This window comes from Mus pahari, chromosome 19, assembly GCF_900095145.1.
Source record: "Mus pahari chromosome 19, PAHARI_EIJ_v1.1, whole genome shotgun sequence".
NCBI lineage: Eukaryota > Metazoa > Chordata > Mammalia > Rodentia > Muridae > Mus > Mus pahari.
Window position 1 is genome coordinate 77,084,533 of NC_034608.1, and position 23,916 is coordinate 77,108,448.

Below are 23,916 nucleotides of genomic sequence, written 5' to 3' on the forward strand. Positions count from 1 at the left end.
AACTCTGTTCTTTAGGAACACTGTCATAGATTCTAATTATATTTTACTCCTGAGAGCACCCACAGAGCCCTCCCCAGGGAAAATTAGCATGCAAAGCAGTAGTGGAAGAAAGAGGGAACTTTTTAATGCAGGCTTGCTGTGGGGGGGCAGCCTCATCACTGCAGGCCTAGTGTCACGGAGCTAGGCAAGCTATGTATTGAAACTACTTCTTTTTCTTCATTAGTTTACTTATTCACTTTACATCCCAATCACAGCCTCCCAATCCCATGCTTACAAATCCTTCCTCCCATTGCTTCCTCACTTTCTTCTCAGAGTAGGGGAAGCACCCTTTGGGTACCACCCTGCCCTGGGTCATCTAGCCAGAGCAGGACTAAGCTCATCGTCTCAGACTGAGGTCAAACCAGGCAGTCTACTTTTAAAACCATGTGCCCCAAATAAATTGTTCCTCATTTAAGTTGCTCTCCTCAGGTATTTTGTGGTAGCAGTGAAAATACAAATACATCATGCTCTTATGATGTTAATGATAAGGTCTGTGGACACAGTGAACCACACAGTTAGTTCCTCTCCCCAAACACTCTCTCAGTTCTTTGTTGTTTTCCAATTGCTGCCTCCTCTGATTCCAGCACACATGGAGAAGGGTGTGGTTTCCTCCATAAACTACTGTCAAGGAGGTGGAGAGCTCATGCTCACACCTTTTCTCCCCCATCCCCTGTACTCTCTCCACCCCAACATGTATGGGCAATATAACCAATGAAATAGTTCTTTCTTGTGTGTGTGTGTGTGTGTGTGTGTGTGTGTGTGTGTTTAGAACAGCTGAGATTCTTCCTGTATTCTAGAAACTCTCCAACCTAGGGCAAACAGGTTTGCATTTGAGTGAGGGTAAGAATTTACCCTTTGCATTTATTCTGACCTCAAAGGTAGTTTAGAGAGATGTTGAATGCCACACACACACCCCATACTGCTTGACACTTGAAATGAAACACTCTTTTGGCTTCAACCAAACTCCTTCTACTCCTTTTTCAGTAAATATTGCTGATACAAATTAGTATATCTAACTTCCTCCCACATCCACTCCCCATAACTTGATCACTGCAAGCTCTGAAACCGGAATATCTTTTATGCTCATACTGTTTGGAGACGGTTTTGTCTTAGTCACTTTTCTATCAGTGTGATAGGACCATGATGAAGGCATCTCACAGAAGGAACAGTAGTTTACTGGGGTCTTTAAAGTCTATGACCATCAGGGCAGAAGCAGGGCAGCAGGAAGGCTGGCATGGTGTTGGAGTAGTGGCTGAGAGCTCACATCTTGAGACAGTATCATGGGGTAGAGGCAGAGGGCTAACTGTGATTGTTATGGGCTTTTACAAATGCAGAGCTTGCACCTCCTCATCCTTCCCAAGCAGTTCCATGCACTGGGGAGCGAGCATCCAAGAGTATGAGCCTGTGAGTTTATTCACACTCAGACTGCCACGGTGCTCTTTTGTGTGTTCAAGGAACTATGTGCTGGGTTAGAGGATTGCTGTAGGGTAAAGGGAATTGGACTAAATCTAACTGAATTTTGTGTATTGCTGCTGTGTTTTATGGTATTATTCATATCCTACTTTTTCCTTGTGTGCTGAAGACAGGGGAGACAACATTTGAAAGAGAGTGGTAAAAGGAAGCACTCAAAATGTTTCATTGTTCTTTAGAGGTATAGATCTTATAATTCATATATATATATAAATATATATATATTTATATATATATATGTGTGTGTGTGTGTGTGTGTATTTAAGATATGTTTGTGTGTTTGTATGTGTGACAGGTAACTAAGCCTGTGTTATTTCTTTTAAAGACATTTCATTCACTCAGTGTTGCTAAATTAAAATGCTTTTTTTTTTTAATAGGCATTGTCAGTGCTGAAGCATTCATTGTTATCTTTCAAACGACCCCGAGCCATAGACATGTTAAAGCTTTACTTCTTATATTCTTTGCAGTTCCTGGTGAAAGAGGTATGAACCAACCCTGCCTTTCATTCTCCCTCCTCGCCCTCTGTTTATGTGTAATAGATTTACTGCTATCAAGATTTTTTTTAAAGCAGCAGACCTCTGATTTTTTTTTATATCTATTTTTAAAAGTTTGTTTATATGTGTGAGTGTGTATGTGTGTGTGTGTGTGTGTGTGTGTGTGTGTGTGTGTGTGCCTGTAGATACAAGAAGAGGGTATGAGAAGCCTGAAACTTGAGTTACAACTAAGAAGCTCAGTGTGGATACTGGAAAACCAAGTTCAGGTCCTCTGAAAGAGGGGAATGTGTTCCTCACTGCCGAGCATCTCTCCAGCCCTAGATTGTGGGGTTTTAACCATATTGCATTGTTGTACTCTTTAGAAGACAATACCCAACGAGTAACATTACTTGCAATTCATATAATTATTAAAGTTGGCCCAGTTAATAGTTACAGTCTTATTAATATGATGGGCTGTTTTAAACTGACAGTGAATAATTGACTTGTTGTTAGTTCTGTGAGTTCAGCCAAGCTAACAAATTATGTTTGTTCTTTAGGGACATATAGATCAAGAAGGTAATCCTACAGGGTTTGCTGGTCTTGTCTCCCATTTACATTACCACGAACCTTCTAATCTCGTGTTTATCAGTTTTCTTGTAAAAGGCCTTTTCCATAAACTTTGTCAGCCAACAAGTGAAGGTAAGTTTTAGGGCTATGTTGTCTGTCTGTGGGTAGGTGTAGCATCGAAGTACTATTATCATATTATTAGCATATAAATAATATATCCTAATTAGTATATGGAGATATATCAAATGATATATAATGTGATATTTATGTGATATATATGTAATAGGTATTTTACACATACATACATAAACATGCATACACACACACATATCTTCCCATGGTGGGAAAAACCAGATAGATTTATAGAAAATAAGAATTTCAGGTAAAGGTTTATTCAACTATTACTTATAATACTAGTTTAGAATAATGATTTTGTATGAAAGCCTTATTATTGTGTATTTAAAGTAAAAGTTCAATGATAAAATATAGAACAACACTTTTATAGGCAAATTATAGGCTTTAAAAATAAGGTAAAATGAAGTTAACTAAGTATTAGTAGGGGTTTTATTCTGTTCCAATCATTTTAATGTATTCACTACTGCAAATTGTAACGTGAAAAGTACATTGCCATTAGGGTTCAGAACATATTGACTGATATACAATAATTATAAAACATTTACTTGTAATTAAATATAATATGTGATTACTTTTGAGTAATGACGTAAGAAAGCATTGTTAAAAATATAAAACTCAAATTTCTATTCACAGATAATCACTATTAATATCTGTGATCCTTATTTGCAAAGCCATTTTCTTTGAATATAATTGTATAGCATAGGTCAATAACTAATATTGAATTCATTTTGTGATCAAGGTCAACTTATACATATTAAATGTATCCATATTGGGCAAAAATCTTTAGAAATAATCCCATAAAGTTTTTTTTTTGAAAAACCTTTGAATTTTACATTTCAAAATAAATTCTTTACACAACATCTCTGAAGTAAATATTGCCCTCTTCTGTATACTTAATGATGTGTGTGACAGTAACTTCAGTGCCTCTTACTTTGCCTTGTCTCTAGCTGATGGAAATACTTTGCATGATAACCGCAGTCTTTATGCTTTAAACGAATGTATCATGTTGTGGCTACTCAGAAAGTTCTGCTCCCCAAAAATTTGTAAAAGAAGTCATTTCAGGCAACAGGAGGTGTGGTTGTGTTTATTGTTGTTGACAGAGGGAACTAAAATGGATAACTTTATAAACGATGCATAGAGAAGTTAAATTGACTGGTTCTTACTCAGACATAAGTAACCTGATGCTAGATTCCAAGTTACTGACCATGACAACTTTTTAAGCACTCAAAGTGTTCATGTGCTGTCAGACTGTGGTGTCTCAAGTGAGCTGTGGCTCCGTTTGACTGTAGGAAGGTTATCTGTGGATTTGGATTTAGATATTTTGCTGTTAGGCACTGAGATGTTGTTGAAGAGATGAGAGAGGCTGTAGAGGTTTGAATGAGAGTGGGCCCCATATGCTCAGTACTTGTTCCCAGGGAGTGGCACTATTTGAAAGAATCAGGAGGCGTAGCCTTGTTGTTATAAGTATGTTACTGGGGAGGGGGACTTTGAGCTTTCAAAAATCCACGGCAAGTCTCTCTCCTGCTGCCCGTGGATCTGATGTAGAGCTCTTCGGCTACATGTCAGTGCCATGCGTTCCTGAGTGCCGTCTTGCTCCTCACCATAATGACAATGGAGTAAACCTCTGAAACTGTAAACAAGCCCCAATTAAATGATTTCTTTTTATAAAAGTTGACATGGTCATGATGTCTCTTTGCAACAATAAAACAGTAGCCAAGGCTTAAGTTGGTACCAGAAGTATGGTATTGCTGTGAAAAGCCCGACTGTTCTTCTTGTGGGTGGAGTGTGGACTTTGGATTAGGAAAGTTGTATAACATTTTAGGTAAGGCTTAGTAGACCATAGTAGTAGGAACAGGAAAGACAGTGGTGCTGAGAATACTATAGATTATAACAGCTCAGCTCAAGAGGTTTCAGAGAAGAATAATATTAGTGGCCTGGAGACCATTTTTGTGATATTTTGACAAAGAATTTTCTGCTCTTATTCAAAAAAATATGCCAGAGACTAAATTGAAGAGGTCTGGATTACTGATATTAGCAGAGATGTCAAGGCAATGGACTATTGACTGTGTCTTGCGGTTATTTGTAGTTACTCTTAGGCAGATCTATAATGAAACGAGCAAACTGCCCAAAGAGAAAGACAAAAGATTCAGTTTGAGGAGAAATGGAGCACTGGGAAGTATAATGGAGCTAAGTCCATTGCTCAAGGAGATGAAGACTTTAAAGAAAAGCCAGGTGCTAAATGTGATAAAGGGGGCAGTAAGAAATATGCCACCCTGCTAAGCTCCCAACTTGTGAAAAGGAGTTAAAAAAACTTAAGCAGTGACAGGAACCAGCAGCAGCAGGAAGCTAATGCAAATGTAATTCTAAGAGAGGACCATGTTCCAGTCCTAGCAAGGAATAGAACTCAGTCACATAGTTCTGGCTTTTAAGTAGAGAATACTAGAAAGGGGTTGTGGAATCTCCCTCTGAGGGTAAGACAAGCTGCGGAGGCCTGACATGTGTCAGGGTTGTACCACATGGATGCTCAGAGAGGCCATTTCATAAAGCTGTGATGGTGAAGCATGGATTGTGTTGGAGCCCCCAAGAATACTGATCAGGCTCTTAAATGGTTACTAAAGAACATTATAGGAATTTCACACCTCAGAATCCATAGGGGTATTCAGGGAAAGACACTGCTGAGATTAGCAGGTAGTTATGCTACAGGTGGATCTGATGCAGTTCCTCATTAGTTTGGCAAGTGGCAGTAGCAGGATCGGATGAGTGGTGATCTGAATAGGAATGGCCCCCCACAGGCTCATATATTTGAATGCGTGCTCATTCAGGAGTGGCACTACTTGAGATGGACCAGGAGGTGTATCATTGATGAAGGAAGTATGTCACTGGGGGTGGGCTTTGGGGCTTTGAAATCTCAAGCCAGGCCCAGTGGCTCTCTCTTCCTGTTGCCTGATGGTTCAGATGGAGAACTCTCAGCTGCTTCTCCAGCACCCTGCCTGCCTGAGTGTGACCATGCTCTCTACCATGTTGATAATGGACTAAATAAACCTCTAAATCTGTAAACAGCCACAATTAAGTGATTTCTGTTATAAGAGTTGCTATGGTCATTGTGTCTCTTGGTCATAGCATACTGGCCAACACAGAGACATTGTAATAAATTTGGTTATTTACTGGGAGATGGGCCAAAGTGAGCAAAATGTAAATCTGAGCATGGAGTAATTTGAAGCTGGAAAGAGAAGGATGTTAATGAAGGTAATAAGCATGACTGTAAATGCTCAGATGAGAAGCATCTGCAGGAAAGGTTAGTCTATGGTTGCTATGAAATAAACATAGCAATTTAAGTGTGAAAAACTTGACCTAACCCCTTTTACATACATGGGATGGAACTTTTCTTTCTTTCTTTTTTTTTAAATCTTCTTGGATTTTTTATTAGGTATTTTCTTCATTTACATTTCAAATGCTATCCCAAAAGTCCCTGATACCCTCCCCCCACCCTGCTCCCCTACCCACCCACTTCCACTTCTTGGCCCTGGTGTTTCCCCGTACTGGGGCATATAAAGTTTGCAAGACCAAGGGGCCTCTCTTCCCAATGATGGCTGACTAGGCCATCTTCTGCTAGAGACATGAGCTCTGGGGGGTACTGATTAGTTCCTACTGTTGTTCTACCTATAGGGTTGCAGACCCCTTCAGCTCCTTGGGTACTTTCTCTATCTCCTCTATTGGGGGCCCTGTATTCCATCCTATAGATGACTGTGAGCATCCACTTCTGTATTTGCCAGGCATTGTCATAGCCTCCCAGGAGACAACTTTTTCAGGGTCATTTTAGCATAATCCTGCTGGCATATGCAATAGTGACTGCATTTGGTGGCTGATTATGGGATGGAACCCCAGGTGCGACAGTCTCTGGATGGTCCATCCATTTGTCTTAGCTCCAAACTTTGTCTCTATAACTCCTTTCATGGGTATTTTGTTCCCTATTCTAAGGAGGAATGAAGTATCCACGTGTTGGTCTTCCTTCTTCTTGATTTTCTTGTGTTTTGCAAATTTTATCTTGGGTATTCTAGGTTTCTGGGCTAATATCCACTTATCAGTGAGTGCATATCAAGTGATTTGTGATTGGGAACTTTTCTTTTGTACAGGCTCAAAACGTTTTTCTGAAGATGTAATGGAAAAGCTGGTTTTGGTATTGGCAAATCTTTTTGGAAGAAAATATATTCCAGCCAAGTTCTACGAGGTCAACTCCAAGTTTTATCAATCAAAGGTAAAAATCTTCTGATAAAATTGATTAGTCATAGTACACAGAATCTGTCAGAAATATGTCAAAAGCAATTGGATTTCACGAATATGGGATAATGAATGTATTTTGTATATTAATCAGTTCTGTCCAGAAATACTCTAGCATTTTCTGTAACTCCAAGTCCCTCTGTGAGTCTATTCAAAGTTTACATGTCTTGAGGATAAATAGCATGAAAGCACATTCAACTCTTTAGTTGACGGCATTAAAATGCAGCATTAATGAAAAGGTACATAGGGGCTGGAAGACAACTTGATGAAGTGGTTGCCATGTAAGCCTGAGGAGTTGAGTTTAGATTCCCAGTACCCACATGAGAAGATATGTACAGCAGCATGTATTGCATTCCCAGAACTAGGGGGGCAACAGTGCAGTTCTTCAGGTCCAGAAGTGTTAAACAAAGGTGCTTTGTGGGCATATGCTTTTACATTGTAGTTTACTATTAACCCCCCACCCCCCGCAAAAAGAGAAGAAAAGAAAAGAAAATTATATACAGAGCATTTTCATGTGTCCATGTAAAAGTCCTCAACAGTGTTGGTACAGTGAACACAGGCGAAGGTTTTCAAACCTCTCTACCAGGCACAGTTGATTCCCAGCCTGCAAATATGCGTTATCTTCCTTGCTCTACAACTGTATCCCTTGGTCCTTTGAAATTACTTATGAGTCCAGTGGCATTTGAGGGCATGCTTTGATTTTTACAAACGTCATATCATTTTGACTAAGTTGTGTCAGACTAAATGTTGTGAGGAGAGATTTTATTTTTACACATGCATATAAGAATAAGAATAGGAGATATAGATATAGATATAGATATAGATATCAGTTCAAACAAGAAGAGAAGAAAATGCAGCTTTATTGAAAACAATAAATTATAGTATGTGGTCTTTTGCTTTCATTGCTCTAGGTATTGAGTGTTTTAAGGAGGGTATTCATCTCTCTCTGAAAAACTTTGACTTGTAGGTGTTCCTTGATGACCTTCCTGAGGACTTCAGTAACGCCCTGCTTGAGTACAACATGCAAGTGACAGAAGACTTTGCGTCCTTTCTGCTCATTGTATCCCGATTGGCTGATATGAAACAGGAGTATCAACTCCCCTTGTCAAAAATCGGTAAGCGTATTTTAGTTCACTGTGAAGCAATTTAATAATAGTCTTGCCCAAGGACATGCCAGGTGGATGCTAGGGATGCAGGTCAGTAGTAGGGCTCCATCTCTCCCAAATTTACCTCTGAAGGCTGACACTCTAGAGAAGACAGCCTGCCTGAGAACAATTGGATTCTTTCTACTAAAAAAAAAAAAAGGAAGTTGGTGATTGACAGTTAAAAGGCAGTGGAGAATGAAACTCAAACCAAATATTATCATTTATAAACCCTTTTCAGGGCAGACTCTGGGTGAGTTCTTGAAAGTTGAGGAAGGCTGACTCCAAGACAAGAGAAGCAAGAGGATATCTATGAGTATTTTCAGGATGGGCAGAGTCCCTGACTCTGCTACTTCTGACCTCTGGAATTGAAAGAAGTGATGCCTTAATCATGTCCTTGCTTTAATCAATGGACACTGGAGACAGAGAAGAGTATTATTTTGTACTAGTGTACACCAAATAACTAGTTTTAAATCATCATGCACATGCATATCCTGAAGGAGGGCTTAGCATATGGTAAAATGGTTTGCTTTTGTTGTTCTTATTCATAGCCAATAGATGGAAGCTTTCATCCATCTATTGGATCATAAACAGAAAGAACGGGTGACTGAGATATAAAATTTTGAGTTGGGGAGAAATGTCTGTGATTCATTATACCCTACTATCTTCAGTTAGAGCCATTCATGGAAGTGGAGTCTGCACTCTCTGAGACTCTCTAACTGGAAGACCCTGGACAAGAGCAGATAGGAAAGGTGGGCACACACCTCTCGGGCCAGCTGAGATTGGGGCAGGAGGGTAGTCTGCCTCAGTGACACACCAGAGCCCACACTGGCATTTTCTGAGAACAGGAATGGGTAATGTACATGTCTCATAACCATTTCCAAACGTATTGACAGTGGACACTTAGAATAGCGTATTTAGTCTATTCCCAAGTTACTCTAAACATGCCTAATCTTGCCTGGTCTGGGAAGCTAAGCAAAGTTAGGTATGGTTAGTACCTCGGAATGATTCTAAGGCCGAGTCTCAGTTCAGTGAGGAAAAGGTTATAAATGTACAAGTTACTTTAGACAACTTTATAGTTTAATTAACTTTTGACTGATCAAAAGTACAGTATATATTTGGCACTAGTAACACTAGCACCAATAGCTTCTGTTTAATGAATGTATTCCATCACACACTGTCTAGGCTCTGTGTATCAATTCAATCTTCGCTCTGGTATGGTCCTTGCCAGGTCCAATGCCTTCCCTATTTGCATAGTTTAGCTCTCATACAAGGAAATGAGCTTTGACACAATGGCTGCATTCAAAAACGAATCTTGCAGGCATGCGGGAGCCTGCCTTCATTTCCAGGATTCAGAGGCAGGGGGATCTCTGTGATCAACCTGGCTTACCTAGAGAGTTCTAGGCCTCCTCGGGATGTATAGTGAGATTTTTTTGTCTCAAACAAGCAAGCCAACAAATAAGAAATTAAAATAACGACAAAAGTATTTGTATCTCAACTCATTCTGCTCAGAGTTCACAGGTAAAGAATGTGAAGATTCGCCTCTTGTGTCTCACTTGATGAACTGCAAGGAAGGAAGGGTGGCAGTTTCACCCTTTGTCTGTCTGTCTGGAAACTTTGATGTGGATTTGCTTCGTCTGGGAGTGCCAAATCATGTAAGTAAAGAATGATGCTTATTAGTCTCTGAGGGGCTTTTGCTCTATAGTATGTGTGGTTATCTTATCAGACTGCAGTTGAAGCTTCGAAACTCTAGCATGCAAATGATAAAAAATTATATTTCCCATTGAAAGAAAAAAGATTTTTAAAAGTTTTTCTTTCTTTCTTTTTCTTTTGGTTTGGATGTCTATAAGTGACTAATTGGACATGTAAGAAATTGGTAGTTAAGTATGTTAAAAAAAACTTAATATTTAAAAAATTATTATTATCATTATTATTATTATTATTATTATTATTATTAGGTTTTTGAGACAGGATTTCTCTGTGTAGCCCTGGCTATCCTGGAACTTACTTTGTAGACCAGGCTGGTCTTGAACTCAGAAATACGCCTGCCTCTGCCTCCCAAGTGCTGGGATTAAAGGCGTGTGCCACCACCACCCGGCTAAAAAAATTATTTGTTTAATTTTTGACTGGATATTTTCTTTATTTACATTTTGAATGTTTTCCCCTTTCCAGGTCTCCCCTTCAGAAACCCCCTATGCTATCCCCCTCCTCCTGTCTCTGTGAGGGAGCTCTCCCACCCATCTACTCCTGTCCTCCCACTGTGGCATTCTCCTACACTGGGACCTCAAACACCCTAGGCCCAAGGGCCTCTCCTCCCACTGATGTCCAACAAGGCCAACCTCTGACACATATGGGATCAGCACCATGGGTCACTCCATATGTATTCTTTGGTTGTAAACCTTAATTTTTAAGCATTATAGTTTTTCTTTCCCAAGATGGTATGATGACTCATGCCTATAATTCCAGCATTGGAGAGGCTGAGATGAGAGGATGGCTCGAAATTTAAGTATTACATAATGAGGGTCAGCAATCCCTTTTCAAGACGATGAGGAGGAAGAGGGGGAGAGCAAAATAATGTTCCTTTCCCTTTATTATGTAATTAACTCAATTTATGAAATATAACAGTCACTTTTATTTTCTTTTTACATGTTAAAATTTTCATGGGGATTCAGAGGGTTATCGATACAATGAGAATAGACCAAAAAGTTTATTTCTTGTTGTTGCAAAATCGGCACCAATTAGAAGGGACCAATTAGTTGATGCATCAATTAGTGTGTGCATCAACTCATTCTCACTCGCTCTTGCTGCCCAGAGTCCTAGAAAACAGTTTGTGATTCACTTTCCTTCATTTTGAAGCAGCTAGCATTGGTATTTAGATTCATGTTACTTGATTATAATCTGGTGTTTGCTCGACCCAATTCACTTTGTATGAATTTCCTTTCCTTATATTACTTATTACAGTTTAGTTCTGATTAAATTACATTCTAATGAAATCTTCATTCTAATGCTTCTAGATGACTTATGAAGAGTAGGCATATAGTAGGTACCCATGAACTGAGGCCTCATAAGCTTCTCCTTCATTTCATTTCCTTGTGTTCTACTAAAGTTACCTAAATTTTCAAAGTCTCCCTAAAATTTTCATTTTACACATGACTTTTTATTTATGCTTGCGTTTTATTTTTTTTACAGAAGTGAAGGGATGGTTCATTGTAGTCCCGTGAAAGTATCTTTTCCTGTGTCTAGTTTTATGTCTGTAAGATCCATTCAGGATTTGAAATGAAGCTCTAGTTCATTTTTCACCTGCCACACACTTCATAACATAGAAGTAGGCATTACTCTGCCTTCTGTGAATGTTTGGTCTGTTTTTAGTTCTTTGTTGCTACAAACAGGGTTGGTAATAATGTCTGTTACCTGTGTTCAACTTTCTCGAGGTTTTCTGGGTCATAAGAAAATAGGGACGTTAAAATACTTGAGTCTATTACCCATGACCTCAACCCACTCTAGACTGTAGTTGGGCCAGCTTACAGCATCATTAATCCTACATCTGAGCTCCTGTTGGTGGCATAAGGCAGTTTGAAAAAATGAACAGACATAGACAACTACTGATTTGCTTTCTTCATTATTCAGATTTTTCTTCTATTTCCTCTCTACCCTTTTCATTCTGGTTGTGGATCCTGAAGATCTTTAGATTTGTTCAGTCGCATGTTCTCTTTTGTCATGGAAGCCTCCTGTTCTCTGAAATCCCACTTGCAAAGGTATTCTCTGAATTGGTTAGGAGACTTTAAATTTTTTCAGTTGCCTTCCTTTTCTAATTGGTCTTGTTATTCTAGCAAGACCCACATACTTACCATCAGCTGCTGCAGGGGCAGTCAACAACAGAGGTGGTGCTAAGCCACTCTCACTGTCTCAGTGTTTGCAGACTGCAACCTAGTATGTTTGAAGGGCACGGATGATGAACAACTGTAAACATAATTTAAATTTACCTATTGTAAGTGTCGTATCAGAGGCTTACTGATGAATAAGCTCACCTTTCTAACTCTTTCAGAAGTCAGGCTGGCTGGTTCAACTCAGCTCTTCTGGCTAAAGTCCTCTCCAAGCTGACTGATTCAATCTGGCTTCTTTGGACTTCTGACTGAATTGCTCTGCTTGACCTCTTAATAACTTTTCAATATGTTCCAATCTTCTGGCTCTTTCTCATCCTCATCCTCATTCTGTCTTCACCTGCAACCTGTCTCTGTAAAACTGTCCCAATAAAACGGCCTTTTCTCCCTCTCCCTCCCTCTTTCCTTCCCTCCCTCTCCCCCTCCCCTTCCCCCTGTCCCTCTCCCTCTCCCACCTTCTCTCTCAGCTGCTCTCTCAGGTCTCCTCTGTTTTCATGAGAGTTGGGCATATCCTATCTCTGACTCATTCTGCCAGATATTTCTCTGATTTGTCACTTTGTCTGCCCCTTAATTAGATGTTGCTTTCAAACATTGCTGCTTCCTTCTACAAACTAATCTTACCTCCATTGTTAAGGATTAAAGGTGTGTGCAGAGCATATTTGTATTCTAGCCAGATCATACTGTAATCCACCGTCTGCATTCTGACTGGACCACACAGACCTAGAAGGTCCTTGGGTACCATCCCTTGCCCAATCAGCCATATTGTTGGATTAAAATTTTTCTACAAGTTCTAAGTTGTAAGCCTTTGTCCATGTGAATAACCAAAAACTTATATTTCTTTAGGTCATTCTACACACAATTGGTATCAATTACACACAAGCCCCAGTGCTGTGGCCACACAAATTGGACAGTCAAGGAAGAAAAATGCCACTTAATGCCTATGCACTTGATTTCTATAAGCATGGATCCCTTATTGGATTAGTCCAGGACAATAGGTATGTTCTATCTTGAAAATTCCAAGAAATGATTATTCCTGTCAAACATATTAGATTTTCACTTCCAGACCAAATGGCACAGATCATGGCCTATTCTATACATTTATTTCTAGTTTAGTAGCAAAAGTTTAGCACTTGGGCCAACTCACTTGGTCTAAATACATACTTTAAATGTGTCTTTGTGTATATCAAATATATCTTTACACTACAGTTCTATTTATGCACCATTTAGTGTTTTAGATATAATGACAAATAGCAATCTGGTATTTTTTTAATGCCTGAGAAAGTATAAAGTGTCTAGTTTACATATCTGAGTCTGAGCCTTTAGCTTGTCAGGGAAGCCTTTTTTTTTTTTTTTTTTTTTTTTTGAGACAGGGTTTCTCTGTATAGCTCTGGCTGTAGACCAGGCTGGCCTTGAACTCGGAAATCTGCCTGCCTCTGCCTCCCGGCTAGGGAAGCCATTTTTATAAGTATTAATAGAACCAGACATTATTTAGGTCACTCTTCATACAATTAGCATCCATCATTCTCAAAGTCCAGTATTGTGGCCACAAAACTTGGATAGTTGAGAAAGAAAACTGGCAGTGAACACATAGGCCTTGACGTCTATAAGCGTGCTTCCCTTGTGCGATTAGACCAGGTCAATAGGTAGGTTTTCTCTTGATAATTTCAAGAAGTAGTTAGTCATGCCAAGCATATTAGATATTCACTTCTAGGGAAATATTCAGGAAACTCTCCCTGAGCAGGGAGATGCTGGTCTAAATGCTAAACACAACATCTAGCAGCAGATACATTAAGGAATTAAACATGCAGTAGACATAAAAATTCGAAATTCTTTATTAAATTAAGGTATAAAAAGTTTTGATAGTCCTCAGAAACCTAAAATTTTTTTACTTATTAAGGCTGATTTATTTTTGTGAATAAAGTAAGCTGTTACATGAGTTGATAATATCTTTTGGTTTTAAAACTTGTTCATTGATAATTTCATAATTGTATGTAAAATATTATGACTACATCTCCCCACGTATTCTTGTATATCTTCTCAGTTGTATCCTCTAACCCCAGTAAGTCAGCCTCCCATTTTTGTGTTGTCTTTAAATTTTGGTTAATCTTCACTTTAAGTCACACCGAGTTTTACTGTGCCATCTGCGTAAGTGTGTCACCATCCTCTGGAAGTCAGGAGACTCACCAGAGAAAATAATATGGAAGAAAAATGACTCTCCTTTCTTTAGCCAATAGGGCCCCTGCCTCCCCTAGGAACTAGGTTGTCCTAGGGGCCTGTCTCTCATCCTTGGTTGATGTCAGTGGCCCTGCTCTTGTGCCAACCCCATGCAGACAGCCTTTGCTGCTGTGGACTCATGAATCACATCAGGCCCAGAAGACAGCATTTCTCAACACTTGCTTCACACTTAGCTCTTAATGCTCTCTGTCTCATTTTTTGTGATTCTTTCTGAGTCATGGTGACATAGATGCTCCAAATAGGTGTCAGTGCTCAGCAGTCACTTATTCTCAGTAGTCGGATTAATCATTGTACAACAGCAGCAGCAGCAGCAGCAGCAGCAGTGTCTTTGACCATGTCTGAGCCAGTCCTAATTTATGGATATAAACATCAATAGTAAATAATCGTATCATTAATTTCGGTTTTCCTGTCCCTTAGGATACATCCAGGGGAAGCTTATAATCTGTTGAAAGATTTTTCCCTTACCATTAAATCTATCAGGTATGTTACATGTTTAAACGTTACTTTTATATTTTCCCCAAATTTAATTGTCATTTTGAAATGTCGAGATTATTTTCCCCCATGATCCAGCTTATGTAAAAGTGTCACTGCATCTGTTACATACCATGCATTTCAACTTCCCAGAGGGTCTGTAGAGTTCCCCATCCCTACAACCTCTTGGTTATGGTCTGTATTATAATCAATTCAAAAATGTTTTGTGAGATTAAGTTCCATCCAGACAGCGCCTCAGATGAGTGCACTACACATAGCTCAGAACTATTCCAGAGCATCCCTGACCCTAGATGTTCTCAAGGATCCCCATTGCAATATCGTAGCAAATACACGATGTTTCAGAACTCTCTCTGAGGTGCCAGCAGCTCTCCAATTTATAACATTTGCTTGCTCTTGAGTCTCCTGCTACAGTCTATATTTTTCTTTGGGGTTTGTCTGACTGTAAATTCATAGTCACTTCCTATTCTGATCTGGGACAAAGCCCAGTTACTCACAAAGCAATATCAAATTTCTTGTGAACACCCCCATTCTTAGGCTTCATTGGCCATATAATGTCACCCAGTTAAATAACCGTCATTTTAATCCCTCATATCCATATGTATTCCAACACTTTAACAGTGATTTTTAGTTTGTCACATGTGTATTCAAGTGACCATAAATCTCATCATTATAGGGTCCTTAAAATCAGTTCCTTGTTTTATTTCCTTGATCAGAGTTGAATCAGACTTTTATAGATGTTTTTTATACAGAGAGCTTTATTATTTATTTTATTATTTTTATTATTTATTAATTTAATCGGATTTATTTATTTTTATATAGTTTTATTATTTATTTGTTATTTTATACATAGAGTTAATTTGAGGTATACGGGAGCAGAAGGGAATAGCTTTTTTTATCTACAGCAGTGGTTCTCAATCTTCCTAATGCTGGGACTCATTAATAGAGTGGTGTGTTTCTTTTCCCTTTCTTCATGCCTGTTCACAGGTTTCTTAATGCTGGTGTAACAAATTGTCACTCAGTGGTATGAACCTATATACATGTATATCATCTTACCATTCTGGAGGCCAAGCATCCAAGTGTGTGTTCACCAGACAAGATTAGATGTCTGGATGTTCTAAGGGAAAACCTTGGCTCTTTCTCAACAGTTAGAGGTTGTCTGCAGCTTTGGGTCAGAGTTTTCGTCTGACTTGGAGGCCAGGGATGTTTAATAGAGAAACCTGATATTATGAATCAAATATCCACATTTCACCATTCTGACTCCCATGTTCTCCTTCCTCACACTGATGAGCACCTTTGAGAATTCCATTAGTCCTACCTAAAGAATTCAGAGGCATCATCTCCACTGAACATTCGCTAGCATCTGTGGGTTCATCTGTGATGGTAATTGTCCTTTGTTGTGAAGCCTAACATGAATCCTGGTTTCTGGGGGTTTAGGTGAGATCATCTGAATTAGATGAGGGGTGTTACTCTGCTGATAACATCCCAGCTTTGTTTTTTCTCCCCTACCTAGATAAAGAAAGGAAACTTTCTTTCTCCATCATAGTCTTCAGTATACCCTGGACACAATAGTAGAAAAACCACAAAATGTGTCCATGAGATACATAGAGAAAAGAAATTTGTGTTGTACTGCCTAAGGGATCAAGGATCAAAGTAATAGAATTTGGTGTCCTTTCAATCACCCTTTGCTGAATGTGACACATTGTCTTCTTTTCTTATTTACTTTTTTGTATAAGTATTATTTTATTAATAAATTTGTTTCTTATCAGCATTCCTTATAATTTCCTAATACTACTTCATAACTTTAGAGGATAGCCATTTTTTATATTATTCAATGTTACTTAGTTGAATATATATGTATATATATTATATATTTGTATTTTTCTATTTATAGTGTCTCCTTGCGTGAACTGTGTGAAAATGAAGAAGACAATGTTGTTTTAGCGTTTGAACAATTGTCTACATCTTTTCAAGAGAAGTTTGAATTAGTGTGAAAAAGAAAAACTATGTAAACCACTTAAACTATCACCATAGAAGCATTGTGAATTATGTATTTTTTACTCTTATGTCTTGCTCTAACAATCATACATGATGAGATGGAATGAATAAGCAGATTGAGTTGCCATCAAACTTCTTGTGGTTGCCTCTAAGGACCCTTGGCCAACGTACTTGGTGGTTTCTCAAAAACTTGACAAAAAATGCTTATGTCTCCAAATTATTGAGGATTGAATGAAAAAAAATACAAGATTCCTGCATATATACATTTAATGACAGTTTTTACTCTCCATGAGACCCAATCAAACATTGCATTTTACATATTTCCACTGTTAAGATGTCTAAAAATACTTTTGAAGATAGAAAAAATGATTTTAGTATCCTGAAAATGTAATATAATCTATCCAAACAACATAAAGAGATTTCACTGCTTAGATAGCTAGCTATTGAAATAATATATCTTGATAATATGAAATGTAAAATATGTATGTTTTCATTTAATTTTTGTGAGGCTTTAAATGAAAACATGTAGCTAATGTTGTTCTTCATTTTAATTGTATATAAATGACTGTTGAAATAACGATGTCCTTGGTTTCATTTGTTTGAAATAATACTCCTCTATTAATCCACTTGTACACTGCTACTCATTCAATACAATTATTTAGATGGGATCTCTAATTGAGTTCTTAGCCTCAATTCTCAGTGCTAGAATTTTTTGCTCTCAACTTGAACTTACTGTGGTTAACTTTCAAAACAAAAGATGTGATTTTTCAGGTATCCCACTGAATGATTGTTTTTGTTTTGTTTTGTTTTGTAGCACTATAAATACACTGTAGTGACTTAAAAACAGTTATGGTTCATTTATTTCTGAATCAGAAAATTTTCAGTTGTTGGGAGAGATATACCATTTCATCATTCATAATAGAAATCTCTACATTTGGGGTGTGGGTGGGGGTGCAGTTTAAACTGTTTCCATTCTTCTTGTTGTTGTTTTGGGGGACCGGGTTTCTCTGTGTAGCCTGGGCTGTGCTGGAACTCGCTCTGTAGACAAGGCTGACCTCGAACCCACAGATCCACTTGTCTCTGTCTTCCAAGTGCTGGGATTAAAGGCCCACACCATCACTTCTTGGCCTGTGTTTCCATTCTTTAAATGCTACAACAATGCTATAAACCCCATACACTTAGAATAACCTCATCCTGTTTAACACCTCCTAAACTCCACCCACTGGAATTTTACACAGTGTGAAAGTTATTTTCATGTTAGTTTCAACTTAAGCTTGTACTTAGGAATCAGCAGGGAAGTGAAGATCCACCTCAATAGATATGCATGAAGTAATCTGGCTTCTAGATTTTTCCAAGACCGAGGTCATTTTTTGACATCTGGAATCTTCTTAAAAGTGTAGAATTATACCTAACATCTTTGAGGTGAGTCTACTGGATGCAGGGGTACACTGTTTCTTCAACCTTTAGCTAAATCTGAAGAGTAAGCGGGAGTAATTTCTCAAGAGACAATTTCTCAATTTCTCAAGTGAGTTTGGAAGAGATACATTGCAAAAAGGTAAAGCTGGTATCTTGCTTTGCTTACTCAGAAAGCCTACAAAAGCTATGCACTGGCAGTATTTTTACTTAGAATATTTGGGAACTGTAGAAATTGTGATGATTCCTTGGGTCTCAGAGAAGAAAATAAAAGCTACAGACAGACAGTAAAAGAAATGTGGGTCTTTACCCATGGTGCTGGTCTCTGCAACTTGGCAGTTTTCACACACAGTAAAGTGCATCAGCCTTAAGTGGGTTCTACACTGGAGAAAGCGAGTTCAAGCCAGACATGTATTTCATGTTTTCTGCTGCTCTCCACAGAAGCAGAGCAAGTGTCTGTGTTGTTCATGGCAAAGAAGGTTTGGATGCAACTCTAAAAGCAACAAGGCCATAAACTGACAAGATAATATCTTACTTTAAAGTTCTGCATAGTATACAACCAATGGAGAGAACACTTGTAAACTATATATCTGAGAAAGGGATAAAATAAAAAGTAGATGAAGAACTAAAACAAAAAAAAATCTTCAAACAGAAAAATAACTCTAAACAATCATGTAAAAAGGAACAGATGACCTCCATAGTCATTTATCAAAGGAATGAAAAAAGACTCAACTCCACTAACAACTAAGAGAACGCAAACATTCCACTGAAATATGATCTTATTCCCATTAGCTATGTAAAAATGACTGAACTAAGGAAGATAAAATGCTGCATCATTTCGGAGAAAAGGATCTTGTACATTTTTGATAGAAATGTAAATGAGTATAGTTATTATGAAAAAATGGAGTTTTCTCAAGGAAAATACAAAGAAACTCCTCATATCACCCCCAGATCCCACTGCTGGGAAATCAGGCATCTGTACCTTCAGGCTGCTTATAGCATTCCTCACAATCAGCCAGATGTAGAGTGCAGTCAAGTGCTAGGCAAATGCATACATACAGAAATGCATCACTGGCAGGGGTAAGGACTGGATCTGGAGGATAGAGTTATGGAAAATAAGGAGTACATTAGTGGTTGGTTATTAGAGGCTAGGAAAGGTCTGCAAAGCAGAATGCAGAGACTACGGGACAAATAGCAGGGTGCACTTGTTTGGAGCAATACATTCTAGTGCTCTGTGGCAAGAATAAGACTATGATGGGTATCAATCAATTACACACTTCAAAATAGCAAGTACTATGTTAAATTTTCCCACTACAAAGAAATGGCAAATGTTTGGTGATGAACATATCAATTGTCCCAATCTGATTGTGACACATGTGATGAATGTCACACTGGATTCCATATTTATCTTCTTATGTCAGTTAAAAACTACATTTAAAATATCAGCATCATTCATTCCCTAAAACTATATTTATTTTTTATGGGTATGATTATCTGCCTCAAACTTTGTATGTATTCCATATGCATGCCAAGTACCTGCAGAGGACAGAAAAGTGTGTTGGATCTTCTGTGACTGCAGTTATACTTTTAAGACATCATGAAGGTTTTGGGACCCAGAGCCAGGTCCTCCGCTATGGCAGCAAGTACTTTTAACTTCTGAGCAATTGCTCCAGCTCCATCTAAGGGCATTTCTTTATGTTAATGTTCTGCTAAGGTACACACAGGAGTGCACAGGCTGTAGAAGCAGCAGAGCAGCTGGGACAGAGTCCTACAGTCCTACATCTACAGCCAGGAGGTGGAGCTGCTCAGTCCTTCCCTGTGTACCTTCCCTGCTAGAGGAGAGCTTGCCCTCCAGGGAGTGCTTTGACCCCCAGGACTCAGGATAGATCACCATTTTCTCTCTGGTGACTCTCTAACATGGATCCACTCAGGAATGCACAGGCTGTAGAAGTAGCAGAGCGCCTGGGACAGGGTCCTATAGATCTACATCTGCAGCCAGGAGTTGGGGCTGTTCCACAGCCCTCTGTGTGCACTGGTCTTCCAGGAGAGAGTGGGTCTCCCAGGAGTTCTGACACAGGTTTACAGAGTCACAGGAGGAGGAACAAACTCCAGCCAGAAACAGCAAGAACATCTCACACCAGAGATTACCAGATGGCAAAAGGCAAACTTAGGAATCTTACCAACAGAAACCAAGACTACTTGGCATCAACAGAACCCAGTTCTCCCACCACAGTGAATTCTGGATACCCTAACAAGATTTGGATTTAAAATAATATCTCATGATGCCGGTAGAGGATTTTTAAAAAGACATTAATAACTCCCTTAAATAAATACAGGAGAACACATCTAAACAGGTAGAAGCCCTTAAAGAAGAAACACAAAAATCCCTTAAAGAATTACAGGAAAACACAACCAAACAGGTGAAGGAATTGAACAAAAGTACCCAGCATCTAAAAATGGAAGTAGAAACAATAAAGAAATCACAAAGGGAGACAACATTGGAGATAGAAATCCTAGGAAAGAAATCAGGAGCCATAGATACAAGCATCACCAACAAGAGAGAGAAGAAAATCTCAGGGGCAGAAAATTCCATAGAAAACATTGACACAACCTTGGGCAGCCTTATCTAGTCCCTGATTTTAGTTGGATTGCTTCAAGTTTCTCTCCACTTAGTTTGATGTTGGCTACTGGTTTGATGTGTATTGCTTTTATTATGTTTAGGTATAGGCCTTGAATTGCTGATCTTTCCAAGACTTTTATCACGAATGGCTGTTGGATTTTGTCAAATGATTTCTCAGCATCTAATGAAACGATCGTGTGGTTTTTGTCTTTGAGTTTGTTTGTATAGTGGATTACATTGATGGATTTCCATATATTGAACCATCCCGGCATCCCTAGGATAGAGCCTACTTGATCGTAATGGATGATTGCTTTGATGTGTTCTTGGATTCAATTTGTGAGAATTTTATTGACTATTTTTTGCATTGATATTCATAAGGGAATATGAATATATTGAAGTTCTATTACTTTTGGGGTGTTTGTGTGGTTTAGGTATCAGAGTAATTATGGCTTCATAGAATGAATTAGGTAGAGCACCATAGAAGACATTGGCACAACAGTCAAAGAAAATGCAAAATGCTCCTAACCCAAAACATCCACAAAATCCAGGACACAATGAGAAGGCCAAAACTAAGAATAATAGGTAAAAAAAAAAAAAAAAAAAAAAAAAGAAGAAGAAGAAGAAGAGAGTGACAATAAACATACAAGAAGCCTACAGAACTCCAAATGGATTGGACCAGATAAGAAATTTCTCCCATCAAAAAAAAAAAAAAAAAAAAAAAGAAGAAGAAGAAGAAGAAGAGAGTGACAATAAACATACAAGAAGCCTACAGAACTCCAAATGGATTGGACCAGATAAGAAATTTCTCCCATCACATAATAATAAAAACACCAAATGCACAGAGAAAAGAAAGAAAATTAAAAGTGGTAAGGGAAAAAGATCAAGTAATATACAAAGGTAGACCCATCATAATCACACCAGACTCCTCAACAGAGACTCTAAAAGCCAAAAGGTGTTATATAGACCATATGAGTACAAAAATGCCAGCATTGGCTACTATTCCCAGCAAAACTTTCAATTACCATAGATTGAGAAACAAAGATATTCCATGACAAAACNAAATTTAAACAATATCTTTCCACAAATTCAGCCCTACAAAGGATAATGGATGGAAAACTCCAACACAACGGGGGAAACTACACCCAAGAAAAAACAAGAAATGAATCTTCTCAAAACAAAAAAGAAGAGAGCCACACAAACGTAATCCTACCACTAACAACAAAAATAACAGGAAGCAACAATAATTGATCTTTACTATGTCTTAACATCAATGGGCTTACTTCCTCAATAAAAAGACATAGACTGTTGGGCGTGGTGGCACATGCCTTTAATCCCAGCACTTGGGGTGCAGAGGTGTTCGTGGCCAGCCTGGTCTACAGTGTGAGTTCCAGGACAGCCAGGACTATACAGAGAAATCCTGTCTTGTAAAACAAACAAACAAAAAACAAAAAAACCAACAAAAACAAAACAAACAAACAAAAAAAAACCCAAAAACAAAACATAGACTAATAGACTGGATACAAAACAAAGACCCAGCATTTTGTTGCATACAGGAAACACATATCAGTGACAGAACCTACCTCAGATTTAAAATTTTTCCAAGCAAATGTCCCCCAGAAATAAGCTGGAGTAGTCATTCTAATATTGAATAAAATTGACTTTCAACCAAAAGTTATCAAAAGCTAAAAAGAAATCTTCCACTAGTTATCCTATGTCTTTGTTGTTGTTGTTGTTGTTGTTTTGTTTTGTTTTGTTTTTGTTTTTTTGAGACAGGGTTTCTCTGTATAACCCTGGCTGTCCTGGAACTCACTTTGTAGACCAGACTGGACTCGAACTCAGAAATCCGCCTGCCTCTGCCTCCCAAGTGCTGGGATTAAAGGTATGCGCCACCACGCCCGGCTGTTATCCTATGCCTTAGCATATTCCCAATGAACTCAAAATTAGACTCCACAATTACTTGCTCATTGCTGTTCTGTTCACAGTAGCTAGCAAATGGAAACAACTAAAAATCTTGCAACTGATATATAGACAATGAAAAAAATATATTACGAATTACTATTTAGCTTCATAAAAATTAAAATTATGAAACTTGCAAATAAGTAAATGAAAGTGGAAAAGGTCACATTAAGTTAGATAACCCAGATCCAGAAAGACATAGGTCACCTGTTCTTTCTCATCCGTTGCTCATACGCAATATTTATATGCAAGTGTTGACCTCAGCCTAAGAAATGACTCCTTGCAACAGAGACCCTTACAGAAAACGATAACCTATCAAAATGTGAAACGTAAGTCATCATGTGGTGCACAGCCCCAGCTGATACATCTAGAACATGACTCCTACATCGATGGCTCTGGGATCACTACAGAAGATAGGCAGAAAGATTGGAAAAGACTGAGGATCCAGGGATTTTTTTGTGTGAGACTGTGTCTCCTAGATATGTCAGAAGCTACACTCATGAAGTCCCATAACACATGTGATCTGATAAAGAATCTGAACAAAGAGGCCACAGTGAACATGCTAAAATGACAGAAGAAATCTCATGGGACCCTAGCCCCAGAGAAAGACTAGGCAATTAACGAATACTTAGAGCAGGAGAATTCTGTTTCTGTTGGAATGGACCCCCAAGTGCCTATCCAATGCCAAGTGGTTAGCCCTCATATCCTATATCTGCAAGAGACATTAGAATGATTGAGCAAATTGTATTTATATATTAAGGAATATTCTCTCTCTCTCTCTCTCTCTCTCTCTCTCTCTCTCTCTCTCTCATCACACACACACACACACACACACACACACACACACACACACCAACCAATTTAAAAAGGAGGCCATGAATTTTAGAGAGAATAAGGCAAGTCATGGTTGGGTTTAAAAGGAGGAAAGAGAAGGGGTCATTGATATGAATATATTTTATGAATATACTTTAAATGTAAAAATTATATACGTCGAGAAATAACTCTTCTGGCATTTTGCATTTCTTGATCAAGTGATTGATTTTGATCTTAAGAGTCCACAGGGAAACTGCTGCCAGGTAACCGTCGTAGACCTTTATATATGTGTCATGGAACACATGAGCCATCGTCCACATGTGCCCAGCCTTCCTCCAAAACTAAACAAAGAGCTTTCTTTAAAACAGTAGCTTAACTATCTTTATTGGAGGGGCATTAACACAATC

At 38.5% G+C, this 23,916-nt stretch overlaps 1 protein-coding gene across 1 annotated transcript in view; it reads left to right on the forward strand.

Moving 5' to 3' along the window:
• LOC110336269 (probable ATP-dependent RNA helicase DDX60) overlaps positions 1-16,939 on the forward strand; it is a 104,269-nt gene extending 87,330 nt beyond the window's left edge. The window contains 8 exon segments of the mRNA XM_029532000.1: positions 1,887-1,991; positions 2,540-2,681; positions 6,818-6,939; positions 7,930-8,077; positions 9,617-9,759; positions 12,829-12,980; positions 14,638-14,700; positions 16,604-16,939. Coding sequence (XP_029387860.1) covers positions 1,887-1,991; positions 2,540-2,681; positions 6,818-6,939; positions 7,930-8,077; positions 9,617-9,759; positions 12,829-12,980; positions 14,638-14,700; positions 16,604-16,703 — 975 coding nt within the window. The 3' untranslated portion in view covers positions 16,704-16,939.
• Positions 16,940-23,916: the final 6,977 nt, after the last annotated feature.